The sequence below is a fragment of the Morchella sextelata genome, assembly GCF_020137385.1.
Source record: "Morchella sextelata strain SCLS chromosome Unknown scls_14, whole genome shotgun sequence".
NCBI lineage: Eukaryota > Fungi > Ascomycota > Pezizomycetes > Pezizales > Morchellaceae > Morchella > Morchella sextelata.
The window spans coordinates 469,983-491,227 of NW_025408629.1; the positions used below are offsets into that span (position 1 = coordinate 469,983).

The 21,245-nt window shown below is 51.0% G+C and overlaps 4 protein-coding genes across 4 annotated transcripts; 3 read left to right on the forward strand and 1 right to left on the reverse strand.

Annotated features, from left to right (window-relative positions):
* Window positions 1–778: 778 nt before the first annotated feature.
* Window positions 779–4,328, reverse strand: H6S33_002995 (uncharacterized protein; the record flags this gene model as incomplete). Its single annotated transcript, XM_044834337.1, has 7 exons — window positions 779–1,174; window positions 1,274–1,394; window positions 1,475–3,410; window positions 3,508–3,855; window positions 3,953–3,980; window positions 4,072–4,131; window positions 4,215–4,328. The coding sequence occupies 7 exons, from the start codon at window positions 4,326–4,328 to the stop codon at window positions 779–781; spliced, it is 3,003 nt and encodes a 1,000-aa protein (XP_044692202.1).
* An 836-nt stretch (window positions 4,329–5,164) lies between these two features.
* H6S33_002996 (uncharacterized protein) lies at window positions 5,165–5,930 on the forward strand (the record flags this gene model as incomplete). Its single annotated transcript, XM_044834338.1, has 2 exons — window positions 5,165–5,471; window positions 5,536–5,930. The coding sequence occupies 2 exons, from the start codon at window positions 5,165–5,167 to the stop codon at window positions 5,928–5,930; spliced, it is 702 nt and encodes a 233-aa protein (XP_044692203.1).
* Window positions 5,931–7,371: 1,441 nt separating this feature from the next.
* Window positions 7,372–9,950, forward strand: H6S33_002997 (uncharacterized protein; the record flags this gene model as incomplete). Its single annotated transcript, XM_044834339.1, has 8 exons — window positions 7,372–7,591; window positions 7,672–7,879; window positions 7,982–8,199; window positions 8,448–8,671; window positions 8,729–8,837; window positions 8,900–9,129; window positions 9,182–9,703; window positions 9,759–9,950. 8 exons carry the CDS (start codon window positions 7,372–7,374, stop codon window positions 9,948–9,950), a joined length of 1,923 nt encoding a protein of 640 aa, XP_044692204.1.
* A 7,365-nt stretch (window positions 9,951–17,315) lies between these two features.
* H6S33_002998 (uncharacterized protein) lies at window positions 17,316–20,764 on the forward strand (the record flags this gene model as incomplete). Its single annotated transcript, XM_044834340.1, has 13 exons — window positions 17,316–17,342; window positions 17,479–17,506; window positions 17,572–17,678; window positions 17,744–17,953; window positions 18,011–18,049; window positions 18,102–18,180; window positions 18,233–18,320; window positions 18,378–19,382; window positions 19,434–20,016; window positions 20,084–20,263; window positions 20,342–20,619; window positions 20,664–20,671; window positions 20,748–20,764. The coding sequence occupies 13 exons, from the start codon at window positions 17,316–17,318 to the stop codon at window positions 20,762–20,764; spliced, it is 2,649 nt and encodes an 882-aa protein (XP_044692205.1).
* Window positions 20,765–21,245: the final 481 nt, after the last annotated feature.

The window sequence follows — 21,245 nt, forward strand, 5'->3', positions numbered from 1 at the left end:
ACTTTTTCTCACCCGGAATTAAGATTTAGCGAAGCGGAGATAGTGGATTTCTCAAGAATTAACGGTATGCTAAAATACCATGGGGGGTCAATGATCACTCAACCCAACATGAACACCCACAACCAACGACGCGGGAAAGGGAAAGGAAAAGGAAAAAGCCCATCTTATATCTACCCCACCCTAGAACCCTGTCCGCCCCCTTACCTACCGTTGCTGCCAATTTGAACGTGGTTATGTAGGGTAGTCTGGGCCCAGTGAGTCACGTGGTGTGATCGCCGTGCGTCATGCGTTATCACTCACATTCCATCTCACATCATCATTTGCGCGCCAACGCACGCAATCACGGTGTTCCTGGTAGACACATGTATAGATATCAGCACCCCGCACGAGGAGGCAAGCGAGCGAGCTGGGTTGTTATGGGGTAAAGGATTAGATTCTACCACTCATCTCTTTTCTTTTCTTTTCGAACTTCGAGCTGCTCAGCGCCAGAAATTCGCAAAAACCCAGCACAACAGACTCCCATGCCATATAAGCCAGCGAACAGTAAAAAAAAAAAAAAAAAAAAAATAAAATAAAAAAATAAAATAAAAAGAACAAGTAATATAATAAACCCGATATCCCCCCCTCTCCATTAACCTTCACATACACAGAGAGAGATACAAAAAAAAAACGCCTATAACAACAAAACTAAAAGGCCCCACAAAAACCCAAGTCCTACAACCACCCCCCCCCCCCCCCTCCCTACCAACCCCCACCCCCACCAGTCCCCCCCCTCCCCTCACATCTTACACCGACAATCACACTCCGGCACCGGACACAACCCATGCCTCGCAAACCACTCCCTCGCATGCCCCGAATGCATGCCATGATTACACGACAGGCAAAAATTAAACCAGCGATCAAACTCGCCCGCCGGATCAACACTCTTGCCGTCCTCGGCGCCGCGCACGACGCCGCCCTCGGCGCTCTTCTTGTAGTACTTTGTCCCCAGGTTCAGCAGGCACACCGCGCACCGCGGCAGGCTCTTCTTGCACTGCGGACACACCGTCGCTTTGGTTGCTGCGTTGACGCCCGCGAGGGAGGTCGGCGCTTGTGTTATTTCGCGCGGGTTCATGTGGGGCTTTGATGTGCCCGCGGGCTTGGCGGTGGGCGTGGGCGCGCCGTAGGATATGTTCTGGTGGGGCGGGGGGTGTTAGTGGTGGGGGAGAGAAGAGGGGGAAGGGGGGGGGAAGGGGGAGCGTACCCGGTCGCAGTATGTACACCTTACATACACCTGCCTCTGCACCTCCGGCACCGTCATTACGCCAGCCCGATTCCGCGAGTGCTTCCCGCGCGCCACGTCGAATTTCGCGCGTGCGTGGAAGAGGCGCCAGCTATTGAGCAGCTGCCGGTAACTACACACATAGACACAGTTAGTGTCAATGATCACCGCACACACCCTCGTCAATGACCACCGCCCCCAGAAAGCACATACCTCTCGACCCAGTACCCCACGCGCTCATCCTCATCATACCTCGGCACCGCCAGCCCCGCCACCAGACTCGCCGTCTGCACATCGCCCTTGCGGTTAACATACACCTGCAACAACTCCCCCACCCTACCCCCGACACCCGTGAGCACAAGCCCATCCACATCCCCATCGCCCACCACCGTATCCACCAACCCGCCCAAATACCCCGTCAACTCCCCATCCTCCAGCCACCGCAGCGCAATCCCCAGCCGCTCCCGTATCGGCAGCCCCACATCATCCAACACATCCCGCCACTCGCCATTCGCCACATACGCAAACACCGCCCGCAGATACGGCTCATCGAGCTCCACGCTCATCGCGCGACACAGCTCCTTCCAGATCCCCGCGTTCTTGACGCTCTCGGCCGTCGCCGCCGCCGTCGGCTGCGCCAGCGTCGCATGCGAATAGTACCCCGCCACCGCCGTCGACATGATCTTCATCTGCTGCCCGCCGCGCCCCAGCGTGGCAATGCAGCGCTCCGTCTCGCCGTGGAACAGAGCCCACCCGGCCGCCTTGGCCACCTCGCCTGCGGCCTCCAGCCGCGAGAGGTGTGCCTCCAGCTCCGACGGCGCAAAGTCCCAGCCGGCAATCGCCAGCGCCAGCCGCCGCTGCTCAGGGAACTTGGTGCGCCCCGTGAACGGCGAGCGCTTGGCGCGGCGGTTGATCTCGGCGATAGCCGCCGTCCAGTCGGCCTGCGTGGGTGTGCGCGGCGGGGACGACAGGTTCCGTGTCGCCATGTTACTGATCGCCGACGGCCCCAGCCCCGTGCCGTTGTTCCAGATGCCGAGAACACCCATGTAGCTGAGGTCCAGGATGCCAGCGACCATTCCACCGCCGGCAGCGGCCTCGGTGGCCCCCTGAAGCCACTGCCACATCTCTTGCAGCTCGGGCTCCTCGGGGACGAGAGTTATGTTCTTTGCGCAGTCCATCTCGTAGCCGGCTTCCACGCGCCGCCGCATGATCACGCAGATGTCGTTCTTCAGCATCTCGGCCGCGTCGTAGAGGAAGTCCTCGGGTCGCGCGATCGAGTTGGACCGCCCCAGGCGGCGGCCCTCATGCATGCCCAGGCGCATGCCCGTGCCCGGTGGTGACCCGACCGGCGAGTCGACACTCGCCTCCTCGGCGTCTGCCTCCTGCGGCTGGGTCAGCGCCGTGCTCGGGCTGGGGAGCACCTTCAGGTCCTTCCCATGCGTGATCAGCAGGCCATTACGGGACCCAAAAGCCAGACTCGTCGCACTCCCAGAACAGGACATAACCACGGGTGTGCCATCGTTGCGCAGGCAGATGGTGCGGATGTCCTCGGACCCGCAGTCGCTCATCCAGTCGAAGGACACAATGCGGCGGTCGTTCTTCGCCGTCCGCACGGGCGTCGTCTGGATGTCCTTTATACGGGTTACGAATAGCGTCTCCCCGGGCTCAACCCTGACATTCGGCGTCCGCGCGCCCGAAGCCGTCCCACCACCACCGGCATTCATGCGCGCCCCATCCAACAGACTCGCCGCGCTATCCCTCCACCCCTTGCGCCCGCTCGGCTGCACCCCGGCAATGACACCGGGCCCAAACAGCCCCGCGCCCAGCGGCGGGTCGCCGTCGGCGATCTTGCCCGTGTCGTAGATCCGTAGGCCGCCGCTGGTGTTCAGCACCGCGAAGGTCCCCGGCTTGGTGTTGCTGTAGCGCAGCGACGCGATGGGGCTGGGCTGCCGCCCGTACTCCTCGGCGCGGTTGAACAGGAGGGCGGGGCGTGGCTCGTTGGCGGGGCCGCCGTAGCCGATGTGCCGTCTGTCCCACACGGCGATGACGCCGTCGTCGCTGTGCGAGGCGAAGTAGTTTGAGTCGAGGTCGAGAGAAAGGCCGTGGGCGCAGCGGTGCGGCACCGCGAACACTGTTGTCACGGGGGATTCTGCTCGTCTTATGTGTTAGCGGGGGGAAGGCGCTCGGGGGGGTGGGGAGGGGAGAGGGCGGGGGAGGGGGAGGGGGAGGGGGAGGGGGAGGGGCACTTCTGATGTCGTAGCAGCGGATCCAGCGGTAGCTGACGCCGCAGATGAGGACGTCCGGGTCCTTCCGCAGGAAGCGGACGCTGGGGATTGCCTCGCTGCTGGCGAGCTGCCAGGAGGGGCGCGCGATGCCGCCCTGGCCGGCGGAGAGGTGCGAGGCCGCGATGTCCCAGATGTTGAGGCAGAAGTCGTTGCGCACCTTGTCGAGCGCGGTGGCGAGCAGCGCGCCGCTGCTGTTGAAGGAGACGCTGTTGCAGGAGCGCTGGTGCTTGACGCGGAGGGGGATGGAGGCGCGCGTGGAGAGGCGGTAGAGGAGGGTTTCGCCGGAGGATTGGCCGACGGAGACGAGGTCTGTAAAGGTCAGAATCAGTTGTGGAGAGAGGGAGGGAGGGGCGGGGGAGAGATAGTGCGTGTGTAGATAGATGTAGATGTAGATGTAGATATATACCTTCCTGCGTGGGCGACCAGTCGAAACACTACATAGATCGCAGAACGGAGAATTAGATCCAAGACAATATATGCATCAATTGCACCACAGTAGCAGTAACAGCAGTAGTATGTACGTACACGAATATACGGCACCTTCGAGTGCTTCGACACCAGCCTGCACTGCGTCCCCTTGCCCTTCTATAATATACACAACCCCGCAGTCAGCGCCCACCCCACCGCCACCACTACAGAACATAAGCATAAGCCAGCAGGAGGCAAACCTCGTGGGCGAGATCATACAGGCACAGCTCCTGCTGCGTGGAGTTGATCTTCAGGAAGCGCTGGTTGTCGGGCGTCGAGTGCGGCGACCAGCGGATGCTGACGGAGCTGTTCATGGTTTGGTTGCGGGCCGGGGGGTCTACTATGTATATGTGCTACTGGGTGTGTGTGGGGGGGTGTATAAGGTGGGTATTAATGGTTTAGCTAATTCAGAATGGAGGGAGACGGGGAAATCAATTCACCATGGCCATTGGGACTGGCTGGATGGGATGGTTGGATGGTTGGATGGTTGGATGGTTGGATGTGTGGATGTATGGAGTGGAGTGGAGTGGAGTGGAGTGGAGTGCGGAGTGAGATGAGATGAGAGGAGATGAGTGTGAGATGCAGGGCAGTGGGAGGGGAGGGGAGGCGAGGGGAGGGAGGGGAGGGAGGGATTGCGGGGAGCGAGGGGAGCGAGGGGAGTGTGAGTGGCCAGATGTATAGAATATGTATGCAGGTATATAAGGTACTGTGTGCAGGGCAGCGATGACGAGTGAAGACGGGTGAGAGAGAGTGCGTGGATGTGAGAATGGGCGAGTGGTGTGAAGCAGCCCGTAGCGAGTTAGAGCCAGTGGGTGGGTGAGAGTAAAAGCACCAAGTGCGTCGTCGTCGTCGTCGTCGTCGTCGTCGTCGTTGGCTGGCACACGACCGCCCGCAGCTGCAATATGTTTATCAATCGATGATTGACGTCTTGCCGCCAAGCCACGCTGATAAGGACGCCCAGCCCTAACCCATCCCACCTCGAAAATTAAATTAAATCTCCATCCTCTGCTCTCTCTCCTGCCAAAACCCAAACCAAACCCACCACCAAAACACCAAAACACCAAAACCATTCAACACCAAACCACACAACACAAACCCCCAATACACCCACACACACCTACAATACACAACCCACAACCCACAGTCCACAATGCCCCCCCCCACCACCCACCCCTCCCGCGCCCGCCTCACAAACCCGCACAAGCGCCGCAAGCCCGGCACCCATGGCCACACCACGAAGCTCACCACCCCCACCACGGCCAGCACCTCCACCTCCACGCTCAAGAAGAAGATCCGCGACCTGACCCGCTTCCTCGCCAAGAAGACCACCCTCCCGGCCGACGTGCGCCTCGACAGCGAGCGCGCGCTCGACGCCTTCAAGCACGAGCTCGCGGCCGCGCAGGACTCTGCGCGCGAGGGGAGAATGGTGGAGAAGTATCGGATGGTGCGCTTTTTCGGTACGTATTGCCCTTGTGGTTGTGGGGGGTGTTTGAGGGAGGGGTACTGACGTGGGGGGTGTAGAGCGCAAAAAGGCCTCGCGGAAGCTGGCACAACTGGTGCGGCGCCGGCGGGACTCAGCGGAGAGTGATGAGGCGCTGGAGAAGGCGATACATGAGGCGGAGGTGGAGGTGAACTATACGGTGTATTATCCGAGGGGGGAGAAGTATATCTCGTTGTTTCGGGACCCGGCGGGGGACCCGAAGGTTGTGGAGAAGAGGGAGGTGATTAAGAGGGGGATTGAGAGGCAGATGGAGATAGGGACGCTGGGGAGTCGGGAGGAGGGGGTGGACGAGGAGATGGAGGGTGGGGCGGTGGGGGGGAAGAAGGAGAAGGTGGGCGGGAAGAGGAAAAGAGAGGTTGAGGACGAGGAGGAGAAGGAGGTGGTGGAGGAGGATGACTTTTTTGAGTTTAGCTAGATGGGGGGATATAACGATAATTTCCAGTGTTTCTTCGCTGTCTTTTTCTTTGCTCTCTTCTTTATACTTTTTTTTTTCTCTGTTCCTTTTTTTTCTTTCTTTCTTTGCGCTTTTTTTGCTGCTATTGCCGATAAAAGTTTGGGCTGGGGTTACGATATCAATACTTATACTAGAGTGTATTTATGTACCTAATGCAATGCGAATCTTCAATTGCTTCTAATCCTACTAGATCTCCCAGTAACATGATTAGCAGCTGCAATATTTAGCAGTAAGGAATACCGGATTAGGCTAGTTGGTAGCAATGGATTAATTGTGACGGGTGAGCACTCATGATGCGAAAACCGAGTGATTGAGCAGAGTGGTTGGGCACGAGTGACCGAGTATGAATGAAGTGGCTGAGCATTGGTGACCGAGTGATTTGGTGTGAGTGATAGTTACTGTGATGTACAGTTGCATCGGACGCGATCCATGCTTGTGTTTGTAGTTGTAGATTGTCACTTCTTTATAACCAGACTAAATCCGATGCTTCACAAAGTTTCGGACTTACTGATGATATTGGAGGAGGAGGGAGTCGATCATCCGCCAAGAATGTACTTTAGAATCCTCGAAGAGCTAGAGTGGGGGTCTATATTCGCTAAGGAATCCTATAATACTATAATAAATTATATCTTCCTTGAGAACACCTGTTCACTTCTCAAGTCATAATTTCTTTTACGTCACGGGGATCGGTAGCTAGGTGGGAGGTTTTCTTGGGAAGGATGACATTGGGAATTCTAAATCTGAGATTTTAAGTTTGGCACATAACGTGATGGATATCCGAGAATGTCTGGTTTGGCCCGATTGACCAGATAGAATGCCGGGATAGTATAAAGACCCCCACTTAGGCGGTATCTATTCAACTCTACTAGTGAGCTTTTTATTGTAGTTGAAAGTAACAGGTTTTCTATACATTTGCTGAGTATTCAGGATTCAGGATAAATGATCATTGACCCTTAGTATGAGAGTTTTGTTTCGAGTGATAGAATGTTGTGCCAACGCGAAATATCGAATTGGTCGATATTACCACACACACAGAGCACCAGCTGATAGAAAACCGAAAAGCACAAATACCCCACCTATATATTGCTCCAATGATGTCAAACCTGTCCAAGAGATTAACAAAAACACTCATACGTTGCAACAACTCGTGAAACACCCACGTGCATTGTGCTCCCACAAAACAGCTAGCACTGAATAGGGACCCTGCTCACATAAGCATTGCCACCAGTGCCATCCATCCATCCATCCATCACCAACCATCCTCTCCCTTCTCCGCTCTCGCGAACGCGTTTTTTCAACATCCCCCCCCCCCCCCCCCACAGCCTCGGTTCTACACACAACACCGGCCAAAAGGACATCTCGCTCAACACCCAAATAACCCCCCCTTCTCACCTCTTTAGCTATGTCTTATCGCGGAGGCGGTGGTGGCATCACCGGAACTAACAACATCCCCCTTGGGAACCGCCGTCGCTTTGGCGGTGACAGTGGCAGCGAGTCTCCAGCTCCAGCTCCGGCCCAGCAGGAACCCCGCGAGCGGGAGCGCGAGAGGGAGAGAGAGTACTCCCCACGGGACCCTGGGCACGGATTGGTAGATCTCAAGCGTGGGAGGTCGCCTGTTAGAGGTTGGTTTTTGGCTGTGTCCTTTGAGTATTGTATTCTTCAATGAGTGTAGATATTAACTTGATACCATTTATCGATGCAGCCGACCCCGATGGCCCAAAGAAGCGGAAGAAGAAGAACAGATGGGGTGACCAGACTGATAACAAGGCTGCTGGATTGATGGGATTGCCCACTGCGATCTTTGCTACCATGACTAATGAGCAGCTTGAGGCTTATGCGTTGCACCTGCGTATTGAGGAAATCTCTCAGAAGCTTCGGATCAACGATGTTGTCCCCGCAGACGGTGACCGGTATGAAACTTTTTATCCCCCCCCCCCCCCCCCCATCTCGCGAGTTCTGTTTGTGTGGGTGTGTGTGTGCGTGTGTGCTTCGGGCACTAACCTGCAGTGTAGGTCGCCTTCGCCGCCGCCGCAGTACGATAACTTTGGTCGTCGTGTCAACACAAGGGAATACCGGTACCGCAAACGGTTGGAGGACGAGCGTCACAAGTTGGTCGATAAGGCCATGAAAGCCATCCCAAACTATCACCCACCAAGTGACTACAGAAGACCCACAAAGACTCAAGAGAAGATTTATGTGCCGGTTAATGATTATCCAGAAATTAACTTTAGTATACTAACTCCCCTCCTAACAATTTTGCTATTACCATATTACTATCAACCCAATTTTTATAAAAAAAAAAAAAGAAAAAAGAAAAAAGAATGAAACGCCCCGGTGGTGTCTTTAACCCTAAAGTTCCCATCGACGGCTTCATTGCTTTGCCTTACAACTATCACAGCCTTCACACACACATAACACTTTTTTTTACAGGGAATCAAATAGCTAACCTCTAGGAACTTTTCCTTGTGATACTAATAGTTGGTCTCCTAATTGGGCCTCGTGGCAACACCCTGAAGAAAATGGAAACTGAATCCGGCGCCAAAATCGCCATCCGTGGGAAGGGATCCGTCAAGGAAGGAAAGGGCCGCTCCGACGCTGCTCACACCTCTAACCAAGAAGAAGATCTTCATTGTCTGATTATGGCCGATACTGAAGATAAGGTTAACAAAGCCAAGAAGTTGATTAATACTATTATTGAAACGGTATGCTTGAATCCTGGTATCATGCTTTTACTCGGATTGGCGAGCTGACTTTGGTAGGCTGCATCGATTCCCGAGGGACAAAACGAGCTCAAGCGTAACCAACTTAGAGAGCTTGCAGCACTCAACGGAACTTTGCGAGACGACGAGAACCAAGCCTGTCAAAACTGTAAGTTGACCCGTGACGTACGATCTGGCCTCCCCGTGCCAAGGCTAATCAAATCTATGCAGGTGGTCAAATCGGTCATCGTAAATACGACTGCCCTGAACAAAGGAATTTCACTGCAAATATTATCTGTAGAGTTTGCGGGAATGCTGGGCATATGGCCAGGGATTGCCCCGACCGCCAGAGAGGCGCAAATTGGCGCAACGACGACCGCAGACCTGGTGCCCCAGGCCAAGCAGGAAGGCCTGGAGCTGCAGGCTTGGGACAAGGAGACGCCGTCGACAGAGAGTACGAGGTGAGTAGTATGGTTCCCGTTTTATACCATGCTTGAAACTAATATCCTGTAGCAACTTATGCAAGAACTCTCGGGTGGAGCACCTCCTGCTGCAATCGGAGGTTCCGCTCAACAAGGCCGCATCGAAGCTGGCCCAAGCGGCTCCGATGGTGGCTACGGCGGCCGCGACAGTTATAGCGGCCAAGGAGGATATGGAGGCCAAAACCAGCCGGAAGAGCTGGGTCCAGATGGCCGCGCTCTCAAGCCTTGGCAACGAGGTCCTACTGGTGGTCCTGCACCATGGCAGATGGGCCGTGGGGGTGGTGGCGGCGGTGGCGGTCGTGGTGGACATGGTGGTCCCGAAGGACACGCGCCTCCGCCCAACGCACCTTCAGGGCCCAGCAGCCTTCCGCCTTGGCAACAAGGCGGCCATGGACCTCCAACTGGACCCTCAGGCGGGGCTGCGCCATGGGCTGCATCTCAGCATGGCGGCATCCCCCCTCCTCCTTCGACCTCTGCAGCTCCTCCGTGGGCTTCTGGTGCCCCCGGTGCAGCTCCTGGGATGAGCTATGGATCTGGGGCATATGGTGCTCCTGTAAGTTTTGCCCATTCCATCATTCGGAGATGCTTAATACTGACTTTATGACTAGCCTGGTGCATACGGGGCTCCCCCACCTCCCCCACCCTCCTCCTATGTCTCAATCCCACCACCGCCTCCCGGCAACCCGCCACCCCCACCTCCATCTTCTCTCGCACCACCTCCTCCCCCTCCTCCTCCGCCACCACCACCTCCATCAAACGACCAGCCTCCCCCACCGCCGCCTCCGCCCCACTACCGTTAAAGCTTATGGTTAACAGCGATGAAAACGAAAAAAATTGATACCATGGCACACGTCCGCCGTGTGCTGGAAATCTTAGTTTTCCTATAACTCACCTCATTTTTTTTGCAACAAGGCTTTAATCATTTTTCCATTTTGTCATTTATTTTTTTTTTCGTTTTCGGTTTTTTTTTCAGTTTATAATTTTTGGCACCTAAAGTAAAAGAAAAAAAGGAGTGACAAAAAATGGTAGTGTGCGTGCGGTTCTGTCGAGGCTGGATTGGATATGGTTGTGGTTGTGGTTGTGGTGGAGAAGAGGGAAAGGGAGGGTGAGGGAGAGCGGGGGTTTAAAAAAAATGGATACGAATTGACAATGACTTTTGCGTCTTTTTGCTTTTGCTTGACTTTGAAGCTTCTTAGGGTTTGTAGTGCGTGTGTCGTGTGTCGTGTGTGCGTGTGTTTGTGCGTTCGTGTGGTGGGGTTTCTTTGATGGCCAGTATATGGATGGGGTGAAAGTGATTAAATGAATTATCGATTTTTTCTTGCAATTGCTGTGCTGTTCTGTGTGATGTGCTGTGTGCTGTGGATTTTGATGTAGATGTTCTAATTGTAGAGGTGCTGCCTTGGCTGGCTCGACTGAAGTTGAATGTAATCATGAGATATCACTCGTTGAGAGACGCTAGTGTGGCGACATCGGAGTATTGTATGAACCACCCAGTACCCACGCATGGCCTTTATCCGTGTCGCTGCCTCTAGGGATAGAGTTATATCTTGTGCATACAGACGCTTCGAAAGCATGTTAAGTTTGGATACTGTAAATTTAGTGAACCGAGTGAGAGCTACTGAATTATAATGATATCATAGGCCTACTTGTATACGTAGGCACGTGCACAATACTTGATTAATTGGCATCACCCTTGCAATGTCCAGTTTATGATTATGAAAGTGGGTTAAGTATTGACAATAACAAGATACGTCTTCTTAGTCTTGCATAAGGTCTTGTAAACCTTTGCAATAGGCCACGGCATCACATGGCTGTTTTCATAATATGAAGCCCTGTCGAAAGACGCCAACACATGATTGAACGATTCTTGCAAAGTCAAGTAAAGTCACCCCATTAGGGAACTCGAGATACCCCTTGATGTATCTTGAGTTAAAGTTTCGGCAGGGAAGCTATGAGAATTAGAAAATGCCGCTCGACTGTGCCTAGTATTGTGCAAACGTCAGCTGTAATATTCCAAGAGGTTTGACCCTTTTCGCCTCACATGAAACAACACCCGCTCGCACACCACCCGAACCCACGGTGAGAACAAAAAAGACGGTAAACGCGCTCACCACCTACCCACACACCCACCCGAACAACCGGCCAGCGACGATTCTGTGATAGCTTTTGGTTCATGACGATTGTCATATGATCCACCCAACATACGTTAGGTGTATCTACATAGTAGTACTACAGGAGCCTTGGCGGGTTAAACCGAGGTCGAAGGACGAGGCCAATCTATCTCTACTCCAAGACGCTATGTTGTTTTGGTTAATAAACTCAAACGTCGCGCGGATTAGCCTGATTGGTCATCTACTTAAGTGCAACCCTAACCCTGTATCTACCAGCTAGCTATAGCTACTAATCCCACGAGCGATCGAAGGCTCCGAAACTCAAACCACAGCACATAGATGTCTCAAGAACAAACCTTCCGGTTTTACATGTCTCATAGTCATTTTCCCGGTCTTACCTAGCCTCGAGACATACATAAGCCCCACGGCGTCGTCGTCTCTCGTCTTGCCGCTTGTGCCCATCACTAACCGGAGCACGAAAACCGTAAATCAAGTCTAAGATCCCCAAAAACAAAACAACGGGACCCAGTTCTCTATCTCTAGTACATATGTTCCAGCCTGCGCAGAGCTCCTCCAATGTGGTTTACATATGGCCGGGTATATTCCCTTCATCAAATATCACTCGGGAACGAGGTTTCACCCGTGGGCCAATCAGCGCGCTCGAGTCACTTTTTTTAAGGCGAGCGTGGAGGAGTTGCTGCGCAGGTTTTTCTTGGTTATTATATTAGGCGCGATTACTACGGTTTATTGAGGTTGCTTCGTTTTTTGCCCCGCTTGGTGGAGAGATTTATTTACTATCAGCAGCTAAAGCTATGAGCTATTATAAGGGTGTGGAACATTTGGAGCACAGTCTATGACGCTCCTCAACGCCGTTCAACGCTTTGGGGTATATGCCGCCTGAAGTTACATATCGTCTATAATGTGGATTATGGTCTTTTTTCTCTGTTTCCTGCCACCTGACTGATGGAACTACGTGAGAGGTAGTATTTTCAAAGATTTTTTTATTATGAGCTGAGATTTCATTAGGAAGGAGGCACATAATTATAGGCTTTGCTATTTCTACACTACATCCACTTTGATAATATATATGCCATTGATCGAGGAGTGATGGCGGGAATCTCAAAGACTAGGAAAAAGCCTAAAGCTCTTAATCTCAAAAGCTGTATATATCTGCTATTGGTGGACGAGTAAATAAATAAACGGCCGGAAAATAGTTCACGCGGCACCACCAAATTTCCTGTAGCTCCAACCATTCAGAGTAAAAGATTGCCGACTTTCTTTCCGATCTGATATATAACCTGTACCTCTATCGAAGCTTCTGTAGCAATCGCCCGAACCTCGTTACTTGCAGGGACGGAGATCTACGCAGGGCAATATCCAAGAGATCATATGCACAGAGGTACTACATGTAACTAGAATATCATACATGTAGTTTCAAAAATATTTTCCGAGAAGCCTTACCGCTCGGCAGTTGGGGTTTAAGGGTAGAAATGTCGCAGACGTGGTATTCTATCGTGAAGTCCAAGCAAGCAAGGTGAGACTATTTTAATGCGATTCTATGTACCCAAGGCTACTGTGGTTGGTTTGTGTTCGATATTGGTTCTCTTGGATAGGCTGTCAATGATCTGTGAGCCCAGGTTTCACATGCCAAGAAGAGGTCCCTCGAACCCTAGGGCCCTGATAACCTGGCCTTCAAGACCGCGAGTAATCTCGCTATGTGGGAGTTCCAGGGGTCTCAAGCGTGACAACGGCAGTAACAGAATCTTGTGTTTGGCAGTTGAAAAGTAATCAAGCTTTTTTGAACTCGGCGCGAAAACCTACCTAATTTGAATGGTGTTTTTACAGCTCCCCAGTTTTCAGAGGGTAGCAAGTCTAGGCCCCCCCTCTTTTCTTTTGCGGGTTCGTGGGGGGTTATGAACTTTCTGACGGTTAACCCCACCTCATGTCTTAAACCCCAAGATTCCTGTTTTAGAATTGGGAGTTTTATTCCGTCCACTATCAAGCGATATATTATCCCGCGATCGGTTTCTGATTTGTTTATTAAACGATCGTAGATGTCATGAAACAACTCAGTGTTTCTTGTAAATAATAAACACCTGCCCTTGGGCTATGTTTCTTATCTGTGGCACGAAAAGAGGTGCCTGATAACGCATGTCTCGGCGCGACAGACGCATTTGTTAGAGAACAATGTACGCCAACCGACAAGCTGAGTGGGAAACAATCAAATAAGCATTGCTGGCCGAAAACATTCTGCAAGGGCTTTCTCGAAGTGGTGGGTGCTTTGGGCCCGCCATCGCTGATCCAGCAGGTAGCTGACGATGTGTAGGGCTGTTGTGGTTTGGTTTACAATGCATCACTCGGCGCGTGTGGGCGGCTTTTTTTTTATGGTACTCCGATATTTCGCTCGGACGCTGTAAATCTCTTCCCTTCCTGCATTGCAACTCTTCACAGTTTATGCCATCTCAAAAGCAGTCCGGTTCGTAAGTACGCGCATTCGTCATCCAGTTGCTGGCAGTTCGCCGTTGGGGTTATTATTGTCGTGTGTGCTTTGCAGAGAATGTTCTGTGGCTTTCTTGGACTTTCTGGGCACTTTAGTAGCTAGATCACGCCTAAGGAGCTTGATCGGTAAATTCTTAAAAGAAAGAAGAGCTCTTTTGTTAGGGTACTCGATCTTGTGCTTTTATTCATACCTCTCCTAGTTACCATCAGCGATCTTCAATGTACGTACTCTAGAGTACTGTAGCATGTAATTAATTTGAGCTTTCAAGCTTTCTCGGGACAACTACAGGCTCTCACATGAAAGATCGCCAAAATCTTCAAAGTGAGAAACTTGCTCAGGCTTTTGCTCAGGATCCGGGGAGCAGGGAATAGTGGCGTACTCAAAACCCGTTTAGAGATATCTGCTTTAACGAAACGGAAAAAAGTACTTCCCCTCATCACCACCCCGCTCGTTCCCAGGAGTGAACTGAGCATTTCGGCGGAAGATCTAGCTACAGTACGCCATGTAACATGTATCTAGAATGAAGCCACTGCCGCGTGAGTATATCCGTGCAACGATTGGTTCGGGAAAATAAGGTCTGCTCAGAGCTTAGATTAGAAAGAGCTGAGTGAAGCACTTCTACATGAGACATTCTGCAACGATCTCCGTCTAGTCTATAAATCAAAAATTTATTACAGACTAGACATGTAGATGCTGTCCCAAGCTGTCACCGACGGCTGCTCGTAACCTAGGTATGATATCTTGAGATTATTATCCCTCACAAATTCTCACTCCCCTCCGGCAGATAACCCTCGGATCAGATGAGGAGCAATTGTCCGGCTTTTCTACCTGAATAAAGCGAGTACTCTACTTTCCAGAGATATAGTAATCCTGGTAAGACTGTATTCCCGCCGTAAAATGATAGTTACTGCAGATTGTAACGGTTGTTCGAGGCTGACTCGTATAAAGTTGATTCGACGACGAAGAGCTCAAAACTTAATGGATAGGGTACAATAGCCATAATCGGAAGTAAAAATATCCCCGCTGACTTCTCCCGGTACCCGGAATAAGAAAATTTAAAATATCGGCTACAGAGTAGACCCCTCCTTTAGGAATAAATGTATGTGCCTTCGTACATAGATTCAGCACCTCAGAGGAGACATCTCAGGCTTTATTGTAAGGCCAATGATTCTTGGCTCTTTTCCCGGTGTCGGTGAGAAAGTTCGATATTTCTGACCTATCGATAAGAAACTTCTCCACTCTATTGACCTATAGATAAGGAATCGACGTTCAAGAAGAAATGGAGTTGGATTTTATGTCCATCCCAACGCATAAATGACGCGTGATATTGAGATATAATAACCCATGGATTGTTAGAAAGTTGGCCCGTTGGTGCTTGAGTGGGTTTTTGTACCTTATTAGCAGTAGTAGCTTTTTCGAATTCTGCTAGATCCATATTGTAACGCGATGCATGAAACATATCTATCCACCGCTCGTTCACTGCACCCTCTGAGTCTTTCCACGGTTGCAATTTCACGTGGAAAACCGATGATCCTAGCCGCGTATCCATTCGTAATGAATGCAGGTGCTAAACCCGCCGATAGATTTCCCTTGCCTTGATGCCCTGTACTAATATTTTGGCTGTCATGAAGGAAGGGGTACAACAAATTCCGGTGAACTTAAGGAGTATTGCACCGGATGAGTGCCACTGAGGCGGACGTGGCGAGATGGCCGAGCTCTCCTTCCCTCAAACGGCTTGCATGCAAGATTCTTGGAGGGACCGCATGAAATGCCGTTGCCAAAAAAACAACAGTTACGGGCCAATTTCCAATTGGTTTCATCCCAAGAAATGCATCAGGGTTAGGGTTTGAGGTAGATGGACCAGTCGGGCCAGAGGATCTACCTCCAGAAGAGCATCAACATTCAGATTTCACTAATGTTTGTCATTGGTAGTTCCTGTCCCTTTTTTTCCCCTGCGCCAGTTTTTATGCTTTTTCTACACGTTTTCAACAGCTATTGCATTTTCGCTGTGCGGTCTCGAAATATTCCTCAAGATCGCTCGTGCTTGATTTTCCGAGCCGTCGTTAAACATCGAAATCATTGTTCATGCTTATGACTGCCAGGAGGGGAAATCTCCAACCTCCACAAAAGTGAGGGGATCCCCACGTTACAAGGAAAGTCCAACTAAAAACCCAAGTGGCGAAAGAAGTCCAACTAGGTACCTAGCTAGTAGATAGTAAAGTAGACTCGTAGGGTGGACAGTTCTGAGGGCCTTATTTTTTTTTTGCTGATATGTGTGATGACCATGGGCAAGGACTTTTTGAGCATCTAAAAGTTAGCGCGGGAATAAGCCATGTCCTATCACTTCCCAGAGTTTAGACTCAAGAAATTAGGATATGCCGCCGCCTAGTAGATCCATAATCTAATACCACACCGGTTCTATTCTTGGAGTAGTTGAAAGCTCGATTTTCCGATACTGCTCCACTCTCCCGATACCGAGAGAAGCTCCTCCTCCTCGCCAAAGCTGTTATTTTTACGGCCCGAGCCGGGGCAATTCCGTTATGAGAGGCTTTTCAAATCCATAATTTTGTTCGGTGTGGCTAAAGGTCTCTCGATCGATCGTTCACTCGTCCACGGTTAATTGATAGGTTCTTATATCCGGAAAGGAGAGCAACAATGTTTCCCCGTCCGGGGTTTTGATAGGTATTAGCCGGGAGAGACGGTCGATGTTTCCGAAGAGGTTCAAAGCCTAGTGGGAATCAACGATGCAGAAGGATGCGAAAGTCCTTCTCGGATTCTCACTGGCCTGGTATTCACAGAGCGGAGAAACTTATCTGACTGTGCGCCTCAAAACCAGATTTTTTTCTTTACTGTTTGGGACAAGCGGGAAGGTTCCACTCCAACGCTTCACTCGCTTGCTTAGGCTCTCGGCGCTGCACGTGCGTAACGTCAGACACATTAATTCATGCTGCCTCTCGGGGGAGGGATCGGCGGGTTTCGACGTCAAAATATGCTGTGAACGTTAGAACTTGGATGGGCTGTACTTTCTTGTCCGTTTCTCGTTTCGAGCAGGCTTAGTGGTCTGGTTTGAAGTCCGTGTTTCCCTAGCCCCCCACCAACAGATCTGCACTAGGAGGAAGGATATCGCGCACCAAGCAGGAAAAAAAAAAGCAGGCAGCAGGCAGGCAAGCAGGAAGTCTGCCACAGTAATCTATCTATCTCAAGCAGGAGCTGCACGCATAGCCAGCAAATAATAGCGGGGGAATAATTGTTGTGTATCGCTGTTCACGCAGTGCATAGCGAGGAGGTCGATAGAGCGATAGAGCGACAGTGGAGTGAAGCAACACGCATAGAGAGCCTCTCCGCAGAATCGCTGAGGGCTGTTTGGCCCGTCCCGTATCCTTTGTGTTTCCCGCCCTGCTATTCGCTCGCCATCTCCCACTACTAGTCGCCCCTCAAACCCCTTTTATCTGTCTCTTCGCCGCCGTTCCTCTCATCGTTTTTTTCATTCAGCAAGCAAGCAAGTGTCCATCAGTGTCCATCAGTGAGCATCATCAAAAATCGAATTACTCACCATGGCTACAGAGGACGTCTACTGCACTGTGAGAATTCTATTCTGTTTTGTTTTATTTTATTTACTATCATCTTCATCATCAATATTCAATTCTTTCCATAGAAATTGCATTCCTCTCGTATCGTTGAGTTCAAGTGGCTGACCGTGACGTATTTTGTTTCCAGTTGCTTCTGAACGACAACTACCTCCCAGGTAGGCATTTCTCACTCCTATCCAATCCTGTCCAATAGCTCACTTTCTCTTTTTTTCTTTCATAGGTGCTCAAGTACTAGCACACTCCCTTCGTGATGGCGGCACTAGAAAGAAGCTGGCCGTAATGGTCACTTTGTCAGGTGTGACACCTGCTACAGTTACAGAGCTGAAGGTGAATAGCAAATCAAATCCCACCCTCTCCGTCCCATCAATACTAACTATAATTCCTTACAACAGCGTCTTTATGAATATGTAATACCTGTAGACCCTATTTTCAACGAGACTCCAGCAAATCTCGATCTCATGGATCGTCTAGATCTCAATGCAGCTTTCACAAAGATCAATGTTTGGAAACAGACTCAATTCAGGAAGTGCGTATTCATTGACGCTGATGTCGTTGCTCTGAGAGCTCCGGATGAGCTATTCGACGTAGACGCCGATTTCGCTGTACGCCCTGGTCCTAATTCAAAGGCTTAAGGTGTTAATACGCTAACACCTTCTTAGGCTGCTCCTGATATCGGCTGGCCAGACTGTTTTAATAGCGTACGTTTTGTTCTAATTGATGTCTCGGACATTATCGCTGATTATAAATTAGGGTGTTATGCTCCTTAAACCTGACGCTGGAACTTACTTTTCTCTCCTGCAGTTGGCCGGGCGTGGTGTTTCTTTTGATGGTATGCTTTGAACCTGCAGCTTATTACTCCCCACAGCTGACGCTTTTCAAAGGTGCCGACCAGGGACTATTCAACACATACTTCAGAAACTTTCATCGTCTTTCATTCACATACAACTGCACGCCTTCGGCATCCTATCAGTACTTGTCCTCTTCATTACCCCACCGATAAATTCATTCACTAACCAATATTGGCAGATATGTCCCTGCGTTCCGCCACTATGGCTCTCAGGTCAGCCTGGCCCATTTCATCGGAGCGGAAAAGCCATGGACAATAGGAAGGTCTTCGTCGTCTCAGCAAACCGGCACACCTTACGACCAACTTTTGGGACAATGGTGGGCAGTCTGGGACAAGCATTTCAGGCCAGTCCTGGAAGATGCTAAGACCGGAAGACCACATGGAGCTGCGAATGGAAACTATAACCACTTCCAGCAAGTGTACTCTGCAGCGCCATTTGTTCCTGGAGGACAGCAAGAAGAAATAGGGAAGCATCCAGAGATCGCATCTGGCCCTGGAGGTTTCCAGCATCAGCATCAGCAGCAGTACAGTGCTCAGCCTTTCCAACAGCAGCACCAGGAACAAGAGCATCACCAGCAACACGGACACAAGCACCAGGAGCAGCAGCACGTCCAGAATTTTCACCAACCACAGCAGCAGCAGCATCAGCAGCAACAGCCCCGGCAGCATCAGCAGCAACAGCAGCACAAGACCGAGCCTTTCCACCCGCCACAGCCACAAAGGTCCGTTGAATCAGTAACCGCTGCTCCTATTCCCAAGTCCACAAAGGTTGCCACTCGTGTGTGGCCTGGTGAGAGTGATTACGATCAGGGTTCCCTTTTCACCCAACGTAACGATTCTAGATATGCCGCTGCTCCACCAAAGTCAAAGTTTGTCCCTGTTAGGTCTATTGTTCCATCTTCCAAAGTTCAGCGTGCGGAAGCCCCTCTGGTCAATGCTCAACCCCAACCTCAACAGAAGCCATTTTATGGAGCTTTCCCAGACTCTGTCATGACACCACAAGGACCAGTACCACAGGCACAATACTTTGAGACTGGTCCCCAAAGCTTCTTGGTCCAGCAATTCACAGATGCTGGGGCACCAATCTCTGAACGCCTACCCCACAAGTATGATGGACGTATGGAAGGATCTCAACAAGGATCAGTTGTCTATAGCGAACCAGCACATAGTTGGGACCCCGCTAAGTGGGTGATACATTTATTACATAATGATGAGTGATACTGATTTTTCTATAGGTCTGCGCCTCCAGCTCGCTCTGCACCAGAGGCTCGTCATTTGCCTTTCATGAACTATATGAATGAATGGGACAGGCAGCCTGAGCAACGCAGGATTGTATCTGCTCCAACTCCACCCCCAGTCTTTAAAGAACGTGCAGGACCACAAGTCGAGGTTAAGGCCTCGGAGGATGACATAAAGCCAATATTCCCTTGGGAGAAGAAGCCAAGGCGGACCAGCCGTGTCTTTGCTGACGAAATCCCGGACTTGGATGAGGATGAGGAGGCACCGGAAGAAGAAGAAGCTGTCGAGGAGACTGTCGAGGACCACGAAGATTGGAAGGACTACACCAGGAAGAACCAGTGGGACTCAGTCCCAGGGATTCAGGATTATATCTCTGATTTGAAGCGTCACCGTAAAGATTTCCAGCCATCAGAAACGGCTCCCCGTGTTTCAACCAAGTATGATTCAGATGTTGTTGTGAACGAGCGTCCACCTTTGCCAATTACACCAGCCCCCATCAGGAGGACTGGGCCACATTGGTTGTCTGCTAGCGATGAGAAGTTCCCTAGCGCCGCTGGAATTCCATCGCAGGAAGATTGGGTATGTTGCGCGGATTCTTGAGCTGACATTGCAAACAGCTTTGGGCGGTATACTGACTATTTACAAGGATCCACACGCAAAGTTAGAAGAACTTAGAGGCCTTCCACCAGCTTTCATTGCGAACATTCTTGCAAAGGGCACCAGTACTAATGAAACGCAAACGGATAATGGTAACTCAGCAGCGGTTGATGTCAATAGGATCGAGGCAAAGCCAATTGAGCGCCAAGCGGCACCTGTGGTAGCACCTGTAGCAACACCCGTGGCGCCTGTGGTACCTGTGGCACCTGTGGCACCCGTTGTCGCCTACAGCACCACGACGGCACAGACAGAACCCGAGCCGACTGTCGTTTACAGCACTACACAGGCGCAAACTGAGGCTCCCCAGATGAGAGATTCCGGTACACAGTGGGAGAACGAGGATTGGGACGAAGAGACAGTAGCGCCATCACCGTCATCGACCCAACCGCAGACACCAACCCAGGAGATGCCGGCTATGACGTTGCAACCCGCTCCAGCACCTGTCGCCAAGAAGGTTGAGGCCCCAGCGCCCGTCGCCAAAAAAGTTGAGGTTCCAGTGGTAGCAAAGAAGGTCAACAACAATAAGTCGAGGGAGATTCTCGAAGAGACGGTTCTAAATAAATCCCCAGAGTCGAAGGTGGCATTTGTTCTTCATAGAGAGAAAGCTCAAAACAGTGGATCTGGAGATGCTGACATTGGTACCTCTGCCAAAGGAAAAGCGGACGATTAGTCTACGGAGGCTGTTCCCGAGAATGCGATCGAGGACCCTGGGTCAGACTGTCTCAGTCCGATAAGAAGGCTATCTACGATACGGACGGTTTACGGTTTACGACTTTTCTGCGGACGATTTGCGAGCGATAAATGTTACAGGGGTATAGTTTCTAGTATTTTTTTCTTTTCAAATATATTCTTTGGTTTTCTATACTTGGGTTTGGGGAAAGATTTCAATTTTTTAAAGAGGTTTTCTGAATTTCATGTTCATTACGTTTCTGCTCTTTTTTCTTGCTTTCATATGCTATTTCAGCTTACGTCTTCACGATACTTTCGCTTCTTTTCTTTCTTTGTTAAAATTAGTATTGCAAAAATATTCTATCTCAAAGAATCTTGCGAACGAGTCATCTGGTTATGTGCATATATGCAGCATTGATTTTCGTGCATACGAGCTAAGCAGGGCCGCCTGGGAACTTGATCGGAAATTCCACACATACATA